Source organism: Hemiscyllium ocellatum, chromosome 12 (assembly GCF_020745735.1).
Source record: "Hemiscyllium ocellatum isolate sHemOce1 chromosome 12, sHemOce1.pat.X.cur, whole genome shotgun sequence".
In the NCBI taxonomy this organism is placed as follows: Eukaryota; Metazoa; Chordata; class Chondrichthyes; order Orectolobiformes; family Hemiscylliidae; genus Hemiscyllium; species Hemiscyllium ocellatum.
This window is the reverse complement of record NC_083412.1, coordinates 76,713,672-76,736,827: the sequence shown is the minus strand read 5'-3', so window position 1 is coordinate 76,736,827 and position 23,156 is coordinate 76,713,672. Positions and strand designations below refer to the sequence as shown.

Here is a 23,156-nt window from a genome sequence, read left to right as displayed (position 1 = left end):
TTTCTTTACTTAGGCGATAGTTCGATGTATCTTTAAACGTCGCAAAGAGGGTGAACTGACTCTAATACCAGGAGAGGTTATTACAGTTAACAGTCAGGTAAAGAATTTTCATCAAACTATAAAATAAAGGGAAAAATGATTTTATAATGAAATGTAACACTTTGTCATGTACAGTGAGTATCACCTGTTTTACATATTTTCTAAGTTCCTTTTTTAAACTTAACCATTTGTATGAAAAGAGAAGATTATGTCCTATGTAGCAAACAGCAGTCGCCATCCTCCATATTCAGCCAGCATCACCGGAAGGTATCTGCGACTGAGATAAAGATTTGGTGAAACTGCTTCTGGAATACTGGCATGTTTATTTGAAAAACTATACAAATGCAATAGGAGCACTCCAAAGAAGTTTCACTCAACTCCAAGAAACAGAGCTTATCTAATGAAGAAAGGTTGAACAGGTTGCTCCTTTACCCTTTGGAGTTTCAAAGAACAATGGGTCGGATGGGTCAATGGGCTGAAAAATGGCAGATGGACTTCAGTCTCGATAAATGTGAGCTGTTGCATTTTGGTACAACAAACAAGGGTAGGCCTCCTACAATTAATGGTAGGGCCTTGAGTAGTGTTACAGAACAGTGGGACCTAGGGGTTCAAGTATATAATTCTTTGAAATTTGTATCACACATAGGGTAGTTAGGCATTTAGCACGCTTGCCTTCATTGCTCGGTCCTTTGAGTGTAGGAGTCAGGAAGTCATGTTGAAGTTGTACAGGACATTGGTGTGATCTCTTCTGGAATACCGTGCCCAGTTCTGGTTGCCCAGTTATAGGAAGCATATTATTAAATTGGAGTGGGTTCAGAAGAGATTTATCAGAATGTTGCAGGGTATGGAAAGTCTGAATTATAAAGAAAGGTTGGGATTTTTTCCGCTGGAGCATAAGAGGTTGAGAGGTGACCTTTTAGAAGTTTATGAAATAATGAGAAGTACAGATAGGGTAAATGGTAATTGTCTTTTCCCTAGGATGGAAGATTTCAAGACTAAGGGTCATATTTTTAAGGTGAGAAGAGAGCGATTTAAAAAAGACAAACTTTTTAAACAGGGGGAGGTTTGCTTGTGAAATGAGGAAGTGGTGGCTGTGGAGCAATTACAGTGTTTAAAATACATTTGGATAAGTACATCAATAAGAAAGATTTGGAAGGATATGGACCAGGAGCAGGCAGGTGAGACTAGTTTAGTTTGGGATTATGTTCGGAGTGGACTAGTTGGAGTGAAAGGTCTGTTTCCAGGCTGTGTGACTCTATGACTCTATTTTATTGTAACATAAAAGCACAGATATTCCAGACAAGTCCACACACCTGATTTTTCAAACTGATTAGATTAAAACTTACTTTAGATGCCTTCAGTGTTGAATATTCCTGGACAGGGATCTCCTGTTAGAAATCTATCCAGTAATCTACAAATACAGCAACAGAGACCGTCTTTTGCAATGACAACATGCCATACTCAAAGATTGAAATGTCCAACAGCCTACTTTCCTATTAATATTTCCTGCTGCTGTAGGAACCTCCGAGGTCTGTATGCAGCATTGACTTCTGGGACTGGAAGTTCATGTGGCTGTGTTGATTGGCATGTGCGAACCCTCCAAATCACTGCATAGATGTATGGCCACTCAGCTTAGAGGGAACATTGTCAACAGCACAGCCAGCCACATTGACTGTTGCTGTGAAAGGTAGGCGTGGGCAGTGTGCCAGGTGAGTTAGGGGCTGGGTAGTGTGCTAGGTGGGTAAGGTACGTGGTGCCAGGTGGGCAAGAAATAGTAGGATGCCAGTTGGCTAAGGTTGGTATGTGAGGTGATAGATAACTAATTAAGAGGTTGGGGGAAGGTGGGATATTCTGACCTTGTGAGGGAGAGTCTGGGAATGATTGTGTCCTAGGGTGCAATGAATTGGGTTTGGGGTCCAGAGCGTGTCAGTTCAGTTTAGGTTGGGCAATAGTTGTATTTGGTGTTCAATAGGAGGGAGGAATTGTCAGGTTCAGGGTCTTTCAAATTAGTAGGAGTGAGACTGGCAGGGTGGAGGCTGATTTGGGTCAGGGTTTGTTGGGTCTGGCTGAGGCAGAGTTGGGGAGGAACATCATCCAGTCTGAATGAGAGATATCGGGTTTATCGGCTGTCATGTCCCTCATCCTGTATCCAAGCAACTGAAACTGGTCAGAGGCCTTGGAACCAAGGCACAGGTTGCTGGTTCTTAATTCTAATAACAATGTACGCAGTTCTTTCCTTCATGCATTAACATACACTTGCTTGAAAGCTATGCGACCATGGAGAGACCGGCTTATTGAATTTCTGTGCAGATTGCAGCATTTGTCCAGAGGAGTGATTCCATATTCCCTGAAAGGCTGTGCCCCAAGTACAGCCGTGGTCTCCAACGTGCATCAATATCAGAGACTCGGCCAGTCAATCCCACCGCCTGCCTGCATTTCCTCACTATGGCGTTTCTGGTAGTCCTCTGACCACCCACCCGTGTTCATTCATCAGTTCATGTCAATTATCATACATGATATCTGGTTCTGGAAGCCACATTACCAGAGAAATGTGTGTGCTCTTAACTGGTTTTGGCAACTTGCTGCGTTGTAATAGCAATCCATGGTATATCACTCAGTGCTTCCACAATAGCAAAACAAGTAGAATTTCTCTGCAAAGATATCTTTCTGTAACTACTGCAGGATTTGAATGATTCTCAGTGATATTTTGATAAACTCATCAACATGACTGTCACAGCCCAGCTGATTAGTTTTTTGCACATGGTTTTTAAGGATAGAACAAGTAAAGTGGATACTTTCACCCGGACCAGTCATACTGGAGCTTTATTGCATTTTGCAGAAATGATACTGAATTCCCTTTCTTATTAACCAAATGTATACTGCATAATCCACTGCCAAGTATTAATGTGTAAAGTTATGGACTTTTGACATTTCAATTAATTTTTTTGTTAAAATTGTAAATTTAAATTGAGCAAGAGCCATTCTGCACGGCGTGTTTAAATTCTCTCTTGACGCTGCCAACAGTGAAGTAATTCTCCATACTGCTGAGAGGTAGTTGTGGAGAGAAGATCCTGCACTGATTTTTATATCTGAAGCTGTTACCTTTTGTAAAATCGGGGAATGAAATCTGTAGTATGCTGTCGGACAATGGGTGACTTCAGGTTCCTTATAGATGTAACATCAAAATTAAATGAGCTGAACTATGAACTGCAGGAAAAGGACAGAGACTTGGCATATATCATCAATACTGTGAATATATTCAAATGGAAACTGAATCTAATTTCCCACCACTCTCCCTGTTGTGCACAAGACAGCTGAAATTGCCACCCCATTGTGTGGGTAGTGACCCGAAATTCCTACAGGATATGGTGGTGAACAGGTAGGACATCCATCTCCCCCAGGATCAACAATGATGCCAGAACATGCCAGTCTGGTCCAAGGTTGCCACCCAGATGAGAGCCATCTCAGCCATGTAGGAGAATGCATAGTGCTGTAGAAAGAAGGTCAATGTCTTTCTCCACTTTGCCAGCATAATTGCCACCACCTATTCTCCACTAGCTCACATTCACTCGATCTTTGCTACTACACTCACCTGCCACCAAGCCTCAAGCTCTACCACATTCATGATTGCCTGCAATACCAGAGTTTGCAAGCACTCATTGGCATAGCTCCCAGCCTGTACCAAAACGTAACCCACTTTCATCCCCCTTAATATCTGCCTGTCTCTCATTCCAGTCAGGGAAACAGCCTGTAACAGGGCAGAAATACTCCAGAATAGTGATGTGCTGCTGAAAATTCAGCTTTTGTGGAGAGAATCCAGACTGTGACGATCCCAGTGGTTGACTGACCATTTCCAAACACTGGATTGGTATCGGAGGCTGCCTTTGACTTACTCACCTGGAAATTCCTGAGTGAAGTCACCACTCCTTGACTTAATGGAGGCCTGCTGACAACCATGGCAAGATTTGTTGTTCAGTGTTTGTGCTAAACAGCAAGGCGAGACAGAAATAATATGAGCCTCAATGTCTGGTTGAGACACAGTGCAAAAACATCAGCAATCCAGGAAGCAAACAGGCTCAGTGAGTATGCACTATGATTTTTTTTACTGCAATAATATACTTCATTGAATTTTTTAAAAAAAGAAATCGTTACATTTACAGGGACTGTGTGGTCTTTGCATATCAAGATAAACAAACATTAGGAGTTGACATTCCCTGTAATTTCAAAAACCAAAGACATTTCTTAGTCATGGAGGGCACTATTTAAATACAATGAAGTCTCATAACTGAATGGACCCTCATTAAAATTTGGCAGAAAATCATTAGACATTCTCTTCCCACTGGACCTTGGCACCAGCTTCTCCAGGCTTTAGCGGGTCCCTCGGTATGTTGACCTGGACCTTGGTATGTGACAGTCTGCAGCACTCGGTCAAGGTCAACTCTTTCCACTGGGAAGCCAACTAGTTCTGGGCAGACCAAAGAGCATCTTTCACTGATTTAGTAGTCCTCCAGATGTTCATCTATGTGTGCATCCCTGGGAACAGACCATAGAGCACAGAGTTGCGCCTCATGGAGCTGCTCGGCATGTGCCTTGATGAAAACTGTTACATCTTTCTCCAGATCTTCTTTGAAAAGGTACATTTCTGAAGGAGATGTGCAACAGTCTCTTCACCAGTGCAGTTTCTTCAAGGACAGCTGTGGTGCTGCACAGAGACTGGGTGAGCATGCAACAACTGGTGGGCAGTGCCTTTCTCACTACCAGCGAAGCGATGTCATGGTGCTTGTTGAAATGGAGCATTGAGCTCTGGGATGCAGGCTGGTCGAGACCATGAGCTAGGAATGTGTCCGTGGGAATGCAGTGTCTTTTGCTGCAGCATTACAATGATAGTGAGCAGTCTAGTGCCCTTCAAATCAACTTGGTAGATAATCAGGAGGAGAAAGTGAGGACTGCAGCTGCTGGAGATCAGAGTCGGGAGTTGGGTGCTGGAAAAACACAGCCGGTCAGGCTGCATCCGAAGAACAGGAGAATTGATGCTTCAGGCATAAGCCCTTCTTCAGGAATGTAGGAATTCCTGATGAAGGGCTTATGCCTGATACATCGATTCTCCTGCTCCTTGGATATTGCCTGATCTGTGCTTTTCCAGCACCCCACTCTCAACCTTGGTGAATAATTAACCTCATTCTGTGTGCTTCCAAGTTGTACTTCTGCAAGCTGTAGTCTCACTAGGTGACTACTGTGCAAATAAAGAGCCCAACATTACTACATTTTTGCAGTAGGCTAGATGTTCTCTCTTAAGATTCTTTTGATTGGGAGACACGTGAATTCTTTCATTTTGAAACTAGCTTTTCACCTCTATTTTTGAGCTGTTTTCCCTTCCCTGCTCTAATAGTATTTGCTTGTCTATTTCTGGGATTAATTTGTTGATATTTGAAACAATATAAACGGGCAGTGTGCCATATCCTTTCTATTGCCTTGTATCACTGTTTGCAGGACTATTCAACTTTTTTGAAGAATTTTGGTATAAAACCTTGTTTAGGTCCCTCGTGTAAAATTCCTGATTGGTGCATTTTAGCTATTGCAGCTTTTTAAATCCTGTAGTATTACGTGAGTTTTTACTCTCCAATATGCAAAGTCCCTTGAGAGATATTTCCAACTCACCACATTGCAATGAAGCTGTTCCCAACAAATCACGAAACATTAAAAGACTATAGGTCAAATGGGTACAATTCTCACATTAGGGAGCTTCTTAACTGGATTTAGGATGAATTTTGAAATCTAGCCTCCTAGTAAGTACCAATCACTACATTGGTCTACTTGATTTTTGAGTACATTTTACTCAGTGAATGGTGATGATAGCTTTCACTTAGAAAAATAAAATTGAAGAATCGTGCAGCCTCTCTGGGGAAGAAGATGCATTATTTAGAGCATCTGTCACTTGCCTGATGGTTAGCACATTCACTAAATTTACTGATCCCAACCTTTTGTAAGTTTGAATGAGTGTGGGGTGTAGAAGTTGAAGACCACTATAACCTTTCCAGGGGAGTATAGCCAGATGTTTGTTTCCTAATTCTGCCTGCACCAAATCAGTATTTGCCAACCAAATGATCACAATCTCCTTGTAGACCACTCCTCTAGTGTATTCAGAGCTGACATTTTGATCTGGTAAAGTTTCCCCATGCAGTGCGATTGGGTTAGTTCCATTCATTGTGTGGCAACCACAATGTTTATCCCAACAACATATGAACAGGAAGCAAAAGTAAGCCCATTCCACCCTTTAAGCCTGCTCTGCTATTCAACAAGATCGTGGCTGACCTGATTTTAACCTCAACTCTACATTCCTGCATATCCCCCAATAATTGTTCATCCCCATGGTAATCAATAATTCATTTTTTCTCCCCGCAGCTAAGGGAGGAGTATAGAGCATCTGTCTCCAACCGTCCTGTGGCATCAAAACATTCCCAATTCCAACCAGAATATCCAAATATTTGTGTCACAAATCCTCAGCCTAAATTAACAATCCAGTGACTTGCCTTTAATGGAGATAAAGAAAGCCTGATGTTGCAGCCAGTTTTCTGAATGTTTGTACTGTGTTTTCTGGGCAAGCTTAAGAATAATGAAATCAAACTCTTGCAGGCTCCACCATCATGCAAAAGAAACACAGTATCTCTACTTAATACTTTAATGTGCTCAGTATTAATTTCAGGCAGCTGCTAGAGATGACCAATATGGCAATCAGTGTTTCAACTACATCTCTAAGGTGTAATGTCCCATTGGGATATGGATGCTTTGACTGTTTGTAGTAGCCAAACAATTGAATTTCTATTCTAGCATCGTTATTCCAGGAAACCTTTATGGGAAAAATTTAAAAATCAATTTTGATATCAGTGCATGTCAGAACACAATATTTCTTCAAACCTGTGAACTTAACCATGTAGAATGCTTCAAAATTTCAAGACACAACTTACACACCTGATGTGATTCTCTCTTTAGGATATTTACAGTGGTTGGTATGAAGGTATGAACTCTAATGGAGAGTATGGACTGTTCCCAGGCCAAAATGTTGAGGTAAGGAGAAACAACAAAATGTTGTGCCAATTATTCTAAACTATAACTAAATATAAAATACATCTTCTCAAATCTCAAATCTTCTCAAAACTCGATAAAATACACTCAACTCCTCAACTTCTTTATTGCTTCTAATTCTCTTGACTGAGTTTTGAATTTTCTTTAATGAATCATAATTTTAAAAAATATTTTGAATATCTCAGAATCTGTGTATTGTTTCACCTCTTACCAGAACAGCAGATATCAAAAGTAACATTATTTGAACACATTAAAGCACAGGATAATTAATTGTTTCAATATTAGGTGGGTTCTTTAAAAGAAAACAGGAATTGCAAAAATAAGTTTTTCAGCGGAAACCAGCTACAATTAAGAAATAAGCTATTGATGGTGTGCAAAGTCACTGAGACACTTTCGCATAGTTATGAGTTAGATTAGAGTAAGAGTGATGCAAACAATAATTTGTAGAATTACATGACCATATTTCATACAAAGTTTGACCTGAAATGAGCTTGAAAATGGGAACTGAGTTTACAATCGCTACTTGGCAATCTAACTAAGATCAGCAATTTTTTTTCCTGACAGTCATCTCTCCTTCTTTTCAAAACCATCATTTCATTCTCTGCAAGACTCCTTTGTCACTATATTTACCTCAGTAGTGTCAATGGATAGAATGTTTATATGGAATGTCTCTCTCTTGCTGCCTCTCTTTCCTGCTCAATATCACTGTCCTCTTTCTTCACTCTTCATCCTCGTTTGTATTTGTCTGTCACCAGCAGAATTTCCTTTGTGGGTTTATTCAAGTTGTTTCCTTTGTCTTTTTAACACCCAGGTACATGCTATTTGCTGGCTAACATATTAAACGTATCTAGAATCCTCCAATATTCTCTTGATTCAGGGACTGTTGCTTTAGATTGAGAAAATTGTGCATTTTACTATTTGGAAAACAAGTGAGAGAGTAAAGCAACCAAAACAAATTGGGGGTCCCAGATACAGAGATTATTAAAGTGTCATGAATGGCTGCAGATAACAGTCAAATTACTAATTAAATACAGTAGCACCTTGACTTACGAACTTAATCCGTTCCGGGACCCAGTTCGCGAACAGAAAAGTTCGGGAACTGAATCAATTTTCCCATTGGTTGGATCTTCAAAGCGCGCGTAGCAAAGCAGAACAATGACATTGAAACCACAGGCTTTTTGCGTTCGTACCTTCGTTCGTACCTTGAATTTTGTACGTACGTTAAAGCAAAATTTTACGTACAATCCTGTTTGTAAACCGATTTGTTCATGAATGGGGTCGTTCGTATGTCGAGGCGCTACTGTACTGAACTTTACAATATGTGCCCAGCTGGTGGTAATACTGGCCAGGTCCAATCTGAGAGTGAAACCTAGCTTGATAGATCAATTGTGCAATTGTTGTAGTTGTTTGTATTATAGTTAGTCACTGAAATCTAGTCACCTGAGGCTGCTATGTATTTTAATACCAAAATATGGGTTTATAATACAAAAGAAAACAAATCAGCTTGCTTTATATTAATGTGAGATAGAAGGATTTTAACACAAACATTAAATCAATGTTTCAACCTGGTTCTCTACACTATCCTTTTACAGATACTCACTTGTTTCCAGAGATATTTCACACTGATCTCAACTTTTTAAGTTTTTACTAATGACTCCCAATTTCTGTTCCATGGAATGTGGAAAACATTTTAAGATTCCTTTTCAAGTCTGCTGGCATGAACCTTCACAATTCTGATGTAGGCAACTTTTTTCAAATTGAACAACTTGAAGATTTCTAACCAAACTCATCTGGTTTGGAATTTCCATAAACTACCACGCTTCTACTATGGTGACTGGTTGCATGAACAAAAAGTTTGATTCTCCTGCTTGAAGACACTTCTTCTTTCTGAGCAAAAATTAATAACTTCCTGATTCCATCCATTGACACTACAGGGGTTCTGCCAGTTACTTAACTACGGACGCTTGCTTTCTTGGAATTGATGTACTTGGGTCACAATTCCAAATGGCTTTATAATCTATTTGTTTAAAAAAAACAGAACTCACGCATACACAAATATCTCTATTTTAAAATCCAGATTCCAGAGTATAATATATGGTTTCCATTTCAGCACAATAACCAGAGCAGTAGTTGAAAGGGAGTACAAGTCATGCTTTATCTAAAACAAAGTCTAGCTCAATGCAGTACTGAAAGCATTTTGGACACTTCCCCTTAAGAGAAAGATATTGGTCTACTGTGGGAATTACTGGCAAAACCAGTAATTTATTTTCCATCCCTAATTACCCTTAAACTGAATGGTTTGCTAAGACATTTCCAAGAACATTTAAGAGTCAATATCTTTGCTGAGGATCTGTGAATGCCAGCCTGTGTCTAGATATATTTTTACATCAAATTAAAATAGTTTGTCATGTAGAATTTTTTCATATTTGAATTAGAGTTAGGTTTATTAGAATTTGGTTTATTGTTATTTCTGTCCCCTTTAGTCCAAGAACTCCCCACCTACGTTCGGGACACCACCCACGCCCTCCACCTCCTCCATGATTTTCGCTTCCCCGGTCCCCAACGCCTTATCTTCACGATGGACATCCAGTCCCTGTACACCTCCATCCCCCATCACGAAGGACTAAAAACCCTGCGCTTCTTCCTTTCCCGCCGCACCAACCAGTACCCTTCCACTGACACCCTCCTTCGACTGACTGAACTGGTCCTCACCCTGAATAACTTCTCTTTCCAATCCTCCCACTTCCTCCAAACTAAAGGAGTTACCATGGGCACCCGTATGGGCCCCAGCTATGCCTGTCTCTTCGTAGGATATGTGGAACAGTCCATCTTCCGCAACTACACTGGCACCACCCCCCACCTTTTCCTCCGCTACATTGATGACTGTATCGGCGCTGCCTCGTGCTCCCACGAGGAGGTTGAACAGTTCATCAACTTTACCAACACCTTCCATCCCGACCTCAAATTCACCTGGACTATCTCAGATTCCTCCCTCCCCTTCCTAGACCTTTCCATTTCTATCTCGGGCGACCGACTCAACACAGACATCTACTATAAACCGACTGACTCCCACAGCTACCTGGATTACACCTCCTCCCATCCTGCCCCCTGTAAAAATGCCATCCCATATTCCCAATTCCTTCATCTCCGCCGCATCTGCTCCCAGGAGGACCAGTTCCAATACCGTACAGCCCAGATGGCCTCCTTCTTCAAGGACCGCAGATTCCCCCCAGACGTAATCGACGATGCCCTCCACCACATCTCCTCCACTTCCCGCTCCTCCGCCCTTGAGCCCCGCCCCTCCAACCGCCACCAAGACAGAACCCCACTGGTTCTCACCTACCACCCCACCAACCTCCGTATACAACGTATCATCCGCCGTCATTTCCGCCACCTCCAAATGGACCCCACTACCAGGGATATATTTCCCTCCCCTCCCCTATCAGCGTTCTGCAAAGACCACTCCCTTTGTGACTCCGTCAGGTCCACATCCCCCCACCAACCCAACCTCCACTCCCGGCACCTTCCCCTGCAACCGCAGGAAATGAAAAACTTGCGCCCACACCTCCTCCCTTACTTCTCTCCAAGGCCCCAAGGGATCCTTCCATATCCGCCACAAATTCACCTGCACCTCCACACACATCATCTATTGCATCCGCTGCACCCGATGTGGCCTCCTCTATATTGGGGAGATGGGCCGCATACTTGCGGAATGCTTCAGGGAACACCTCTGGGACGCCCGGACCAACCAACCCAACCACCCCATGGCTCAACACTTTAACTCTCCCTCCCACTCCACCGAGGACATGCAGGTCCTTGGACTCCTCCATCGCCAGAACATAAAAACACGACGGTTGGAGGAAGAGCGCCTCATCTTCCACCTGGGAATCCTCCAGTCACAAGGGATGAACTCAGATTTCTCCAGTTTCCTCATTTCCCCTCCCCCCACCTTGTCTCAGTCGATTCCCTCGAACTCAGCACCGCCCTCCTAACCTGCAATCTTCTTCCTGACCTCTCCGCCCCCACCCCACTCCAGCCTATCACCCTCACCTTGACCTCCTTCCACCTATCACATCTCCATCGCCCCTCCCCCAAGTCCCTCCTCCCTACCTTTTATCTTAGCCTGCCTGGCACGCTCTCCTCATTCCTGATGAAGGGCTCTGGCCCGAAACGTCGAATTTCCTGTTCCTTGGATGCTGCCTAACCTGCTGTGCTTTAACCAGCAACACATTTTCAGCTCTGATCTCCAGCATCTGCAGACTTCACTTTTTACTCGAAGATTTGTACTCAAGTACAGGATAGTGAAAAGTATTTGCCAATGCTGTGTATTACATCTAATTTGCTATTCTGTTCAGTGGTGAGATTGATACAAATTTTCACTATAATTTCAGTAATTGCATCCTACAGTACTGCAGGAGTTTAGTCAGCTTATTATGCCTAGATTTTACCTTGAAAGGTCAATGGATTTATCACAAACCATCTTACTGTACTTGGCTGATGATGTTTAGAATTGTCAACTTTTCAATAGAAAACACCATTTTCTAAATATAATAATCTGAAGGTATTGTTCAGAACCTTATATGGTTAAGATCTAAATTTTTAAAAACAATTTTATAGTTGTTGATGGACTCTGTGCCAGCTATCAAGATAGAAGAAACATGTGCTGCTGATTCACATTATGAAGAAATAGATGTGGTTGAGGTATGTTGAGATGCAAAACACAATTAAAGAAATGCTACATAATTTTCTGTTTGATTAGGCATATGTTAATGCTTGATGCATTACCATGAAATTTATAGAATTTATGTACAGCATACATCAATACAGTCCTGCCGTGCTTATATCTTTACTGCATATAACAAAAGAATGCATATGCCTTTGATGTCCCCAAAAGTAGCATTGCAGAATGATGCTATGTAAACAGCATTCTTCTGCATACAACCATATCTTTTTCTCCTGATAGATTATTTTAAAATGACCAGTAGCAGAATGTTATGAACAAATATGATAATAAGTGATTCTAAGTAAAACAAATGAACCATTCACAACCTTGAATTCATTTTAAATCGACCCAGTTGCATCAAGAGGACAGATTAAAACTCTCACATTAAAACTCTGAATCTCACCATGTTATACACTGCAGTTGTGTCAGAAATATTTTTATCAGTAAATAGGCTGAAACTTAAGCACAACACACTGAAAAAAAAATCTGAATTAATTGTTTCTTTCCACTTTTCTCTTTTTATCGTATTATCAACCAATGTTTCTTTTCGTGTTTATTTCTCCAAATAATTCAGGGTCATTACATTAGGTACAGATCCTTATTCTTAATCAGTGCCCTTGAACTCTGGTCACACACAGGATGTAAAGTAGGGGCTTGGAATTTGCAATTTTTATGATGGCGAAACTGTCAGCATTTGTTGATATTATTATGAAACTGACAACTTCTGACATCTTCAGGTAGCCAGCTAAAGCCAAGTCAAGAATGTCACTGGTACCTTATTGCTACATTGGATATGCTGTTGCAGTTTTTACATTTGCAATGAACACAGACTCCACAGACTGATATAAACATTAACTTTTTAATGCACTGTTCACAACGTAAAACTGTCCAAAACTTTGTCATATTGGATGAGGTCTAGTTGAGTTTCTACTGGTCATAATTACTGTCAAACATCCTCCTGGCCCTGAAAAGCTAATTATCAAATTTGGAGTATTATTCCTTCAGAATAACATTAATAAATTTTACTATTTTTAAAATAATGTTTATGATATTTCAGTTTGTACCTCAATTTCATGTGTATATCACAATCTTTATTTCACTTCCTATGAAATGATTAAAAATGAATTATAATCCTTCCTCTTTGTTTCCTAGTTTGATGTCTGGGAAAATTCTTTTATCTGATTGGCTATCAGCCTGCCTGATACTGTCACTATTAGTGTTTGCACAGATTCATGGTACATGGCACCAGATTTCAAGTCATGTTGGAATAGAGGAAGTTGATGCTGTGCATCCCACTAAACCTTTGAGGGTAGCATTACTGAAGGTGATCCTTCTCTGACCACTACATCTAGGCTTTGGTATTTTTTTTCCCACAGTATGAGCCTTGAATTCATTTTAAATCGACCCAGTTGCATCACAACTGATGCCCACAATATACCCATAAATTTCCAACTTAAGTTTTCCCAAGTTAGGCTTGTGTGTCTATAACATATTCATTGCAGCAAGAATCTTTTTATATTGCAAGTCAAAGAAACTAAAATAAAACCCTGCAAGTGAGAAATATTATTTATTTCTCCAATCTCTTAATGTTTAAACCTGAATGTACATAGGCATGGTCTTTCTGAATAGTGAATTTCTTCGATGCTGCCAAGTCAGTGATTTACCATTGCAATAAAGCAAAGAAAAAGGGTGCTGGAGATATGAAAGAAAAACAGAAATTACCAGAGAAACTCTTTATCCGAAAAGTTACTAGACTCAAAGCATTAACTTTACTTTCTTCCCACACATGCTGCCAGTTCTGCTGAGTTTCTCCAGCTATTTCTGTTTTTGTTTTAGATTTACCACTGCATGTTGCTTTCACTTGTTAACAGTCAGTAATTATTCTGCTTGTTTACAATGTTTCTCTTCCAATAGCTCAGATCAAAGAACTCTTATAGCAATTCAGACACGTCTGTTGGTAAGTGTCCTACATTATATTATTAAAGTTTATTTTCATGTGGTTTAAATTTTTCTCATTATTGCAATTATTTGTTGCTTAGTCTGTGCCCCCTAGCCTGAAAATTGGTGAGATAAGATGTCTCCCAGCCTCTGGGCTCAGGGCTTCAGAGAGTTGATGGGTGTAATTTTGGGTGACTTATAACAGTTTATGTTGTGATAGTACTCTCTGTACACATCTTAGAAGAATTTATTGGGGGGAGGGGGTTAGGCAATTTTTTAAACTCTTAATGAAAGAGAATCCACTGTTTCATAGAATAGCAAAATGCTGCAGATAGTGTGGAAATAAGGATGAAAAGATAGTCAAATGTCAGCAGGTCAGGCAGCAGCTGTGGAGAGAGAAATGAAGTTAATGAGCTGGATATTACAAACCCTCGATGGGTGTGTCTTGGTAGGGTGAGTGCCTTACCCACCAACATCTCGCTCACTGCAGAGCTGACCCCCATAATACAAAGGATGGGAAGGTCCTGAAATCAGCAGTCCACCTACCATATGTAAATAAATAATTAAGGGGCAATTGAGTTTGTTAGAAGTTGCTATCTAGATGACACATTATGGCACTGGGTCAGGTTCCTTTCTGCTCCGTCAGTTTGCCCCAAAAGTTTTCTCCCTGCCATTTTCTGTTCAGATCAATGGTTCTTACATGAGAACTGATGAAAAATAGAAATGTAAGAATTCTTTTAGCCACTGGATTTTGAGGGTGGATGGCGAAAACAGACAAGAGAACAATTTGTGTGTCTGTGATAGGGTGGAGGCTAAGAGAGATTGTGTAACAAAAGATTTCATGAAAACAATGCCATTAAGAATGATGGTGTATAACTCAAAGCAAGGCTTCCCAAAGTGGAGTTGTGAGCTGTAATTCTGGGATCTGGATCTGAGGCAGCACTAGTGGCTGTGGAGTTCTGACCGAGTTAACAGACTCCTGCTTTCACAGTCTGTCCACAGGCCACTGTCATGGGGTTGGGGGGTGGAGAGGTCACAAAACTTTCAAACCTCAAAGTGGGGTCACTATTGGAAAAAGGTTTGGGAAGCACTGTAGTGAAAAAAACAAAGATTGCTTCCTTCGATTTTAAATCTTTTTTTGCCAATGGAAACAGTTTCTCTCGATCTATCCATCCATCCAGACCCTTCATGGTTTTAAATACCTTAGTCAAATCACTGCTTTAATGAGTTGAATCATCATTGTGAAGTTACTCTGCAGGAACAAAAAAAAATGCTTATAAGTAGTTTGTCTATAATGTGATGGTTGCATTCTTGTGCAAACCTGTATTATAGAAAAATTATGCTTTAGAATAGTGCTTAAAATGTTGGCAATTAATTACATTCTAGCCAACACACATTTTAAAAGTTTGTGCTTCAGAAACAGCATCCCCAGTTCATTAATCGCATTACAGCGAATTCACGTTAACACAACATGCGTTATAGCAAAATGAGCTGTACTTCATTAAATTGCAATTGATTTAAAATCAAAGTTTTCATGTTTGGACTGTCACACTTTAGATGTTGCATTGTTGCCTATGCAGATTTCTGCATCCCAATTTCATAAAAATAAGCCCAAACATTTCCAATAAAACAAAACACTAGAAAATATCCATGACTGATCTCAGGAAGCCACTGAAAGTAACATGTCTTCAATTTATCGCAGGATGTTACAGCAATGATCCTTGCAGCTTTAAAGGAACACGACATTTTACACACAATCATCCCTGAACAGAAGAATTAGAATGAGGTTTATTGTTACATGTACTCAAGTACAGGGATACAAGAGTATGGTGAAAAGTGGTACAAAGAATATGGTACAAAGTTGCTGTTCCTGGCACTATCTTAGTTACAAAAGTACCTTGGTGAACAAATCTTAGGTACGAAGTAGAAAAAAAGAAATAAAGTTAAAAGTTTAACACTACAAAATAATACATTCCGTACAATGTTACATAGTCCTTTTACAGTTGGCCATTCTCTGACATGTAACAATCATCCAGGGAGGTTTACTAGTTTATATACACACCTTATTTTGCATCACTAACCTTCATAGATTTCTTGTGATTTCTAAAACTATATCAAGTTCACATCTTGTAGGTTATCTGAAATAAGGATAAAATGGCAACCAGGTCTTCAGGAAATGCTGTACACCAGTGTGAAATGTTATACGATAGCAAGGTGTGTTGAATTTCATTTGTACTCAGCAATTTCTTACTACTAACATTAACTATAAGAATTCCAGTGTTAGTTTGAAGAGAAAGTGTTAAAGGAAAATAGAATGCATATGTAGATCTAAGAAGGAGATCTGTGACACTGTGGTAGAGTTCTTATCTCTGAGCCAAAGCCTTTGGGTTCAAGTTCCATGTGAGGATGCAATGGCCATTGACTTGTGAATCCTTCCAACATATGCCATGGCAGGCTAGAATAAATTCCTGGTCAGCCATGTTCTGGGAAGAAACTTGGACCCTCTATGCTCACTGTCCACAGCCTCCTGTGTTCAGTCTGCATGTAAAAGTGTTTGATGCTACAGCAGCTCTGATACCTGCCAGGAGTGCTGGTTGGCTTGGCTTGTGGATCAGATCATTAACATGGCCTGGAGTCTGATCTTGTTCTTTTTAAGGAGATTTGGGACTTAGCTCTCTCTTCCCTACCTGTGGTGGCATGATGGTCCCTAACTGCGTGCACATTGATCATCATGCTGCTGCATAATATCAGCTTCTAGAAGCTTCATGGCTAAAGAAAGCTGTATGCTCATAACAGACTTTGTTCGCTTGTTGCATTTGTTTCAGTTTTTCAGTTTGGCCCAGATGGACAGTCGTTGAAGGGTAAAAAAGGGCAGAAAATTGAATAAGAAACATACAGTACTGCAAATATAGGAGACTATTCAACCCATCATGTCCATGTGGACTCAGCAAAAACATCACAGCTAGTCCTCTTCCTCTGCCCATTCTCTGCTGACCCTTTTTGTTTCAACTACTTATCCAATAGGTCTGTGCAGGAAGAAGAAAAATTACAGGAAATGCTGCCGTGTCACACGTCCAATATCCGAAAAACACAAGTTGACCAGGCACCCTGGAAACACGTTTTGACCACAGAAGCAGTCCTCCACAGGAATTGTACTGGACCCATTTTTGTTTGTCATTTGTTTAAATGAATATGAGGGGAATATAGAAGCCATGGTTAGGAAGTTTACAATGACACTCAAATTGGTGGTATACTAGACAGTGAAGAAGGTTATCTAAGATTACAAAGAGATCTTGATCAATTGGCTCAATGGGCTGAGCAGTTGTGGATTGAGTTTAATTTGGATAAATGCAAGATTTTGCATTTTGGTAAAACAAACCAAGGCAGGACTTATCCAATTAGGGCCTTAGGCTGTGTTATAGGGGTTCCGGTACATAATAGGTTGAAATTTGCATCACAGGTAGACAGGATGGTTAAGAAAGCATTAAGCACACTCGTCTTTATTGCTCTGACTTCTAAGTATAAAAGTCCAGACATCATGTTGAGGTTGTACAGGACATTGGTGAGGCCTCTTCTGGAGCACTATGTCCAGTTTGAGTCACCCTGTTATCGGAGGATATTGTTAATTTGGAGAGGGTTCAGAAAAGATTTACCAAGATGTTGCCAGGAATGGAGGGTTTGAGTTATAAGGAAAGACTGGGACATTTTCTCACTGGAGGATAGGAGTTGAGGAGTGACCTTATTGAGGTTTAGAAAATCATGAGGGGCATAGATAAGGTGAATAACAAGACCTTTTCCATAAGGTGTGGAACTTCAAAACTACTGGGCTCATTTTTAAGGTGAGTGGAGAGAGATTTAAAAAGGACACAAGGGGCATTCTTTTTTTACACAGAGTGGTTAGTGTGTGGAATGAACTGTCGGAGGAAGTGATGGATGCAAGTATAGTTACAATGTTTAAAAGACGTTTGGATAAATACATGAATAGGAAGGTTTGGAGGGATATGGGCCAAGTGCAGACAGGTGGTTTAGTTTAGTTTGGCAACTAGTTTAGTTTGGGAACATGGTCGACATGGACCAGTTGGTTTCCATACTATATAACTCTATAAGTAACCTCCAGTGCCTCCAAACATGAAAGCAGCCAGCAACATTCAAGATGTTCCAGAGGCCCAGATCCAGATGCCAATCAACAGCGTGAACAGCAGCACAGTGACATCATGAACAACAAGGGGAAACAGTAATGATGAGTGATGAACCTGACAAGGAAATTACAAATGTTCAAATTCCACCCAGAATGGAAAATGAATTTCTGTTCACAAATGTAAAAGAGCATTTGCCTCATATGTCAACAAAATATATATTCGGTTAAAAAAAAATTTGGAACAACAGAGCGCAACAATGCATAGTAAATTCAAAGAGCATTTTCTGCTGAACAGTATAAGTTGATGAGCAGAAGGCCATTTTGCAAGTACAACAATTTTTTTTTCTAAACAACCAACAAAAGGGTGGACCAGTACTCAAAGCATCTTTTCACATTACCTTTCTGGCATTACACAAGAAATCATTCACAGATTGGGAAGTAATTAAAGAAACAATAGCTTTTGCCGTTGACGCTGACTCTGAGTCTGAATGAGAAAGATATAATAACAGCAATCCAGGGTGAATAACTTGGTGCTTCCACAGGAGCAAGAGGGATGGAATCTCTGTGCAAAGATGTCACTCAACAACTACTGCAGGATCTGAAGGACTGTGAATGCTTCTCACAGAATTCATTAATGTGACTGAAACAGCGGAGCTGATTATTTTTGTGCGCATGTTTTTTTAACAACGTAACAACTAAAGTAGCTCTTTACCGACAACTGGGGAAAAACAATCCAATCGAGAAACTGGTTTCCATAACCGATGGTGCACTAGCCTTGCATGTTGCAAATGTGGGTTTTGTTGCATTTCACAGAATTGATCCTGATTTCCCCTTTTTGTGTGAATTACCACTGTATACTCCACTGGAAACCTTAAGTGAGTAGTTGTCAATTTTTCTCACATAATGAAAAGTTGTTAAGATTGTAAACATGATTCAAGCAAGAGCTGTTCAGGATGACTTGTTTACATCCTCAATGAAGTTCTTGCTGCCTATGGTGAACTAATCCTACATGCCAATGGGAGACAGTTAAATGGAGGGAAGTTCCTATGAAGGTTTTTAAATCTGCAGCCTGAAGTTGTCACTTTGTATAAAATCAAGGAAAGAAGTATGCTGTCAGTCAATGGGTGGCTGCTAAACTTCAGGTTCCTTACAGGCGTAATGCCAAAAGTAAATGAGCTGAACTGTGAGCTGCAGGGAAAGGATAGAGACTTGGCGTACATCATCAATGCTGTGAATGCATTCAAATTGAAACTGGACCTGTGTTCCTTTCAATTTAAAATAAAAAGCTGCAACACTTCCTGAGTCTAGGAAAAAATCTGGAAAAAAGATCAGGGACAAAGAAAGATCGTTCCACTCCGAAAATCTCTCTGCCCATCTAAGGAAGCAACTAGAGGTATTTAACAGGTGATTTCAGGAACTGGATGTGATGAAACAAATTATTAGATTAGATTACTTACAGTGTGGAAACAGGCCCTTCGGCCCAACAAGTCTAGACCGGCCCGCCGAAGCACAACCCACCCATACCCCGACATTCACCTCTTACTTAACACTACGGGCAATTTAGCATGGCCAATTCATCTGACCCGCACATCTTTGGACCGTGGGAGGAAACCGGAGCATCAGAAGAAAACCCACGCAGACACGGGGAGAACGTGCCGACTCCACACAGTCAGTCGCCTGAGGCGGGAGTTGAACCTGGGTCTCTGGCACTGTGAGGCAGCAGTGCTAACCACTGTGAGGCAGCAGTGCTAACCACTGTGCCACCGTGCCGCCCAAATGTTTGTATCAAATCCATTCCTTCATATACACCTTGGGGTGGGGGGGGTGGTTAACGGACTATTAAATTCCATCAGGTGTTTCATTTACAAATCAGTAGAATTGATGAAGAGATCATTACTCTACAAAATGATGTTGAGCTGAAAGTCAGAGCAAGGGAGAGCAATTTTGGGGAATTCTCAAACAGGGAATAATACCCGTTTCTTTCATCTTGTACTTTTAAAGTGAAGGCTTACTTTGACTACACATACCTCTGAGGCAGCATTCTCCAGAAAGAAGGTTATCAATTGCAAGTATCAAATCTGCCTCTCAGATACCAATTTGATGGACTGAATATGACGCACCATTTCTTACTACAACCCAGAATTTAAGATTCCAGCAGGAAATGTACAGTCACAGTTAGCAAAGCACGACTTGGCGAGTAGCAAATAAAAAAAAGCAATAATGATGCGTACATGGTTTTAGATTTTAGCTCTCCATATTAAGTGTCTACTCTATACCATCTTAGTCAGTCTTCAACCAATTCAATTCCCTCTGCAAGATATCCAGAAACTGCTGAAAGCACTGGATGCTGCAAAGGCTCTGAAAATAATTGGGGAATAATACTGAAGACTTGTACGCCAGATCTTGCCACACCCCTAGCCAAGGTATTCCAGTAAGTTACAATGCTGGCATCTGACCAGCAACATGGAAAGATTGCCCAGATGATCACAAAACAGGATAAATTTGCCCCCACTAGTCTCATCTTGATCAAAAATAAAGTGATGGAAGGAATCATGTACAGTGCTAGACAACAACACTTATCCTGCTTAGTGACTCTCTATTTGGGACCCACCAAGACCACTCAGCTCCTTTCCTCATGACAGCCTTGGTTCAAACATGGATTTTTAAAAACTGAATTGTATAGGGAGGGTGGATGTCTTCAATCCTCTATCGTACAAAAGAGAATTTTCATTGCCTGTGCCACTGAACAGTGAGCAGCAATCTTTCAGTAACATAAGGAGTGACAATCTGAAAACCTCTGTTTCACTAGGTGAACAATCAGAAAGAGTGACAGAAGATGTATAACCTGATCAAGACATTGAGAAAGTTGAAAGTATACAACTCCATCTGATCCAGCCCTATGCCTACAGATGTAGAACAAAGTTCAGAGGGAAAAATTGCTTGATCTAAGCATCTAGGGTACTGTGAAAAATGGTGTACCCCTTCCAATCAGCAAGATAATTCAGAAAAGAAATACTGAAATAAGGAGAAATTTGTTCATGCAGCTAGGGCTTAAGATCAGGAATGCATTGCCTAAAAATGTGGTGGATACTGGTTCAATTCGGACATTGGAGATGGAATTGGACTATTATCTGAAAGAGGAGAATGTGCAGGAAGACGGCAGAGTATTGCCATTAGGTACAGTTGCTCATTCACAGAGCTAGTGCAGATTGATGCACTGAATAGCCTTCTTCTCTGCTGTAACAATTCTATGATTTGAGAGGGCAATGTGACAAAACCAACTGATGTTAGACCAATCTGTTCAAACTTTTGAGATTGTAACTATCAAAATACAGAAAGGGAATCAATGAATGTGCTGTATTTGGATTTTCAAAAAACATTTGATAAAATGGCACATGAGAGTTTGTTAGACAGACTTAAGGCTCATAGGGTCTAATATTACTTGCAATCAATATTAATAACATTGATAAATTATACTTCATTCCCCTATCTAAGTATACTGATGCTACAACATTATTTGGGAAAGTAGGCAGTGAGAATGATAGAAAGAGACTGTTGCAGCTATAGATAGTCTCAGTGAAGAATAAAGCAAAACGAATATAACTTGTGGAAGTGTGAAGATATCCACTTTGGGGGGAAAATTAGAAAAGCAAAGCAATTTTTTAAAATTGTAAAACATGGAAATTTTATTATTCAGAGGAATCTGGGTGTTTTGTACAGGAAGTTTTGACATGCAGCTACAGCAAGCAGATGGAAAAGCAAATTATATTAGTCTTCATTACAAAGGAATTGGCACATAGAGTAAATAAGGCTTGCTGAAATTACATATGGGGTCTCAGTGGGACACAACTGGAGTACTGTGTACAGTTTGGTTTCCTTGTCAAGGAAACATATGCTAGTCTTGATGGGAATGAAGGTTGGGGTCATTGGAGGTCAGTCATCTCAGGTCCAGGACATCCTTGCAGGAGTTCTTTAGGGTAATGTGCTAGAAACAGTTATCTTCAGCTGCTTTACTGTTAATCTTATCACTATCATAAGGTCAGAATTGGGGATGTTCGACGATTACATAACATGCAGTACTATTCCTGACCCTCAAATACTGAAGTAGTCTGTGTTCAAATGCAACAGGGCCCGGACAATATCCAGGCTTGGTTTGAAAAGTGGCAAGTAACATTCATGCCTCAAAAGTGGCTGAGAATAACTACCTCCAATACGAGACAATCTAACCACTGCCCATTGACATTTAATGGCTTTTCCATCACTGAATCCTCTACATCATGGGGGTAACCATTGACCAGAAACTCAGTTGGGCTCACCATATAAATACATTGGCTATAAGAGCAGGTCACAGGCTAGGAATACTGCAGCGAGTAACTCCCTTCCTGATTCCCTGTGTCTGTAAGGCACAAGTCAGACATGTGATGGAATACTCCCCACTTGCCTGGATGAGTGCAGCTCCAATAACACTGAAGAAACTTGATACCATCCAGGACAAAGTAGTCTGCTTGATTGGCACCATATCCACAAACATCCATTCACTCCACCATTGACATTCGTCAGTCACTATGTGTGCTACCTACAAGGCATGACTTAGGATGCGTGGCTTGGAAAAGTAGGCTTCAAGGGAAGGGTGCAATCGATATGTGGAGTTTGTTCAAGGAGCAACTATTGAGTGTCCTTGATAAGTATGTACCTGTCAGGCAGGGAGGAAAGGGTTGTGTGAAGGAGCCGTGGTTTAATAAGGAATTGGAATCCCTTGTTAAAGGGAAGAGGGCGGCCTATGTAAAGATGAGGCGTGAAGGATCACTTGGGGCGATTGAGAGTTATAAGGTAGCCAGGAAGGATCTAAAGAGAGAGCTAAGAGCAGCAAGGAGGGGACATGAAAAGTCTTTGGTTGGTAGAATTAGGGAAAACCCAAAGGCTTCCTATAGGTATGTCAGGAATTAAAGAATGACTAGGGTAGGAATAGGTCCAGTCAAGGATAGTAGTGGGAAGTTGCGTGTGGAGGCTGAAGAGATTGGGGAAACACTGAATGAATACTTTTCGTCAGTAGTCACTCAGGAACAGGACATTGTTACCGATGTGAATATTGAGTCACAATTAATTAGAATGGATGGCTTTGAGGTATGTAGGGAAGAAGTGTTGGAAATTCTGGAAAGGATGAAAATAGATAAGTCCCCTGGGCCTGATGGCATTTATCCCAGGATTCTCTGGGAAGCAAGGGAGGAGATTGCA

The 23,156-nt window shown here is 40.7% G+C and overlaps 1 protein-coding gene across 2 annotated transcripts in view; it reads left to right on the top strand.

Annotated features, from left to right (window-relative positions):
• The window catches only part of LOC132820840 (sorting nexin-9-like), a 93,119-nt gene that overhangs the window by 9,332 nt on the left and 60,631 nt on the right, over window positions 1–23,156 (top strand). For both annotated transcript variants that reach the window (XM_060833185.1, XM_060833186.1), the window contains exons 2-5: window positions 14–97; window positions 7,030–7,104; window positions 11,740–11,823; window positions 13,760–13,802. In XM_060833185.1, coding sequence (XP_060689168.1) covers window positions 14–97; window positions 7,030–7,104; window positions 11,740–11,823; window positions 13,760–13,802 — 286 coding nt within the window. The remainder of the gene's footprint in view (window positions 1–13; window positions 98–7,029; window positions 7,105–11,739; window positions 11,824–13,759; window positions 13,803–23,156) is intronic.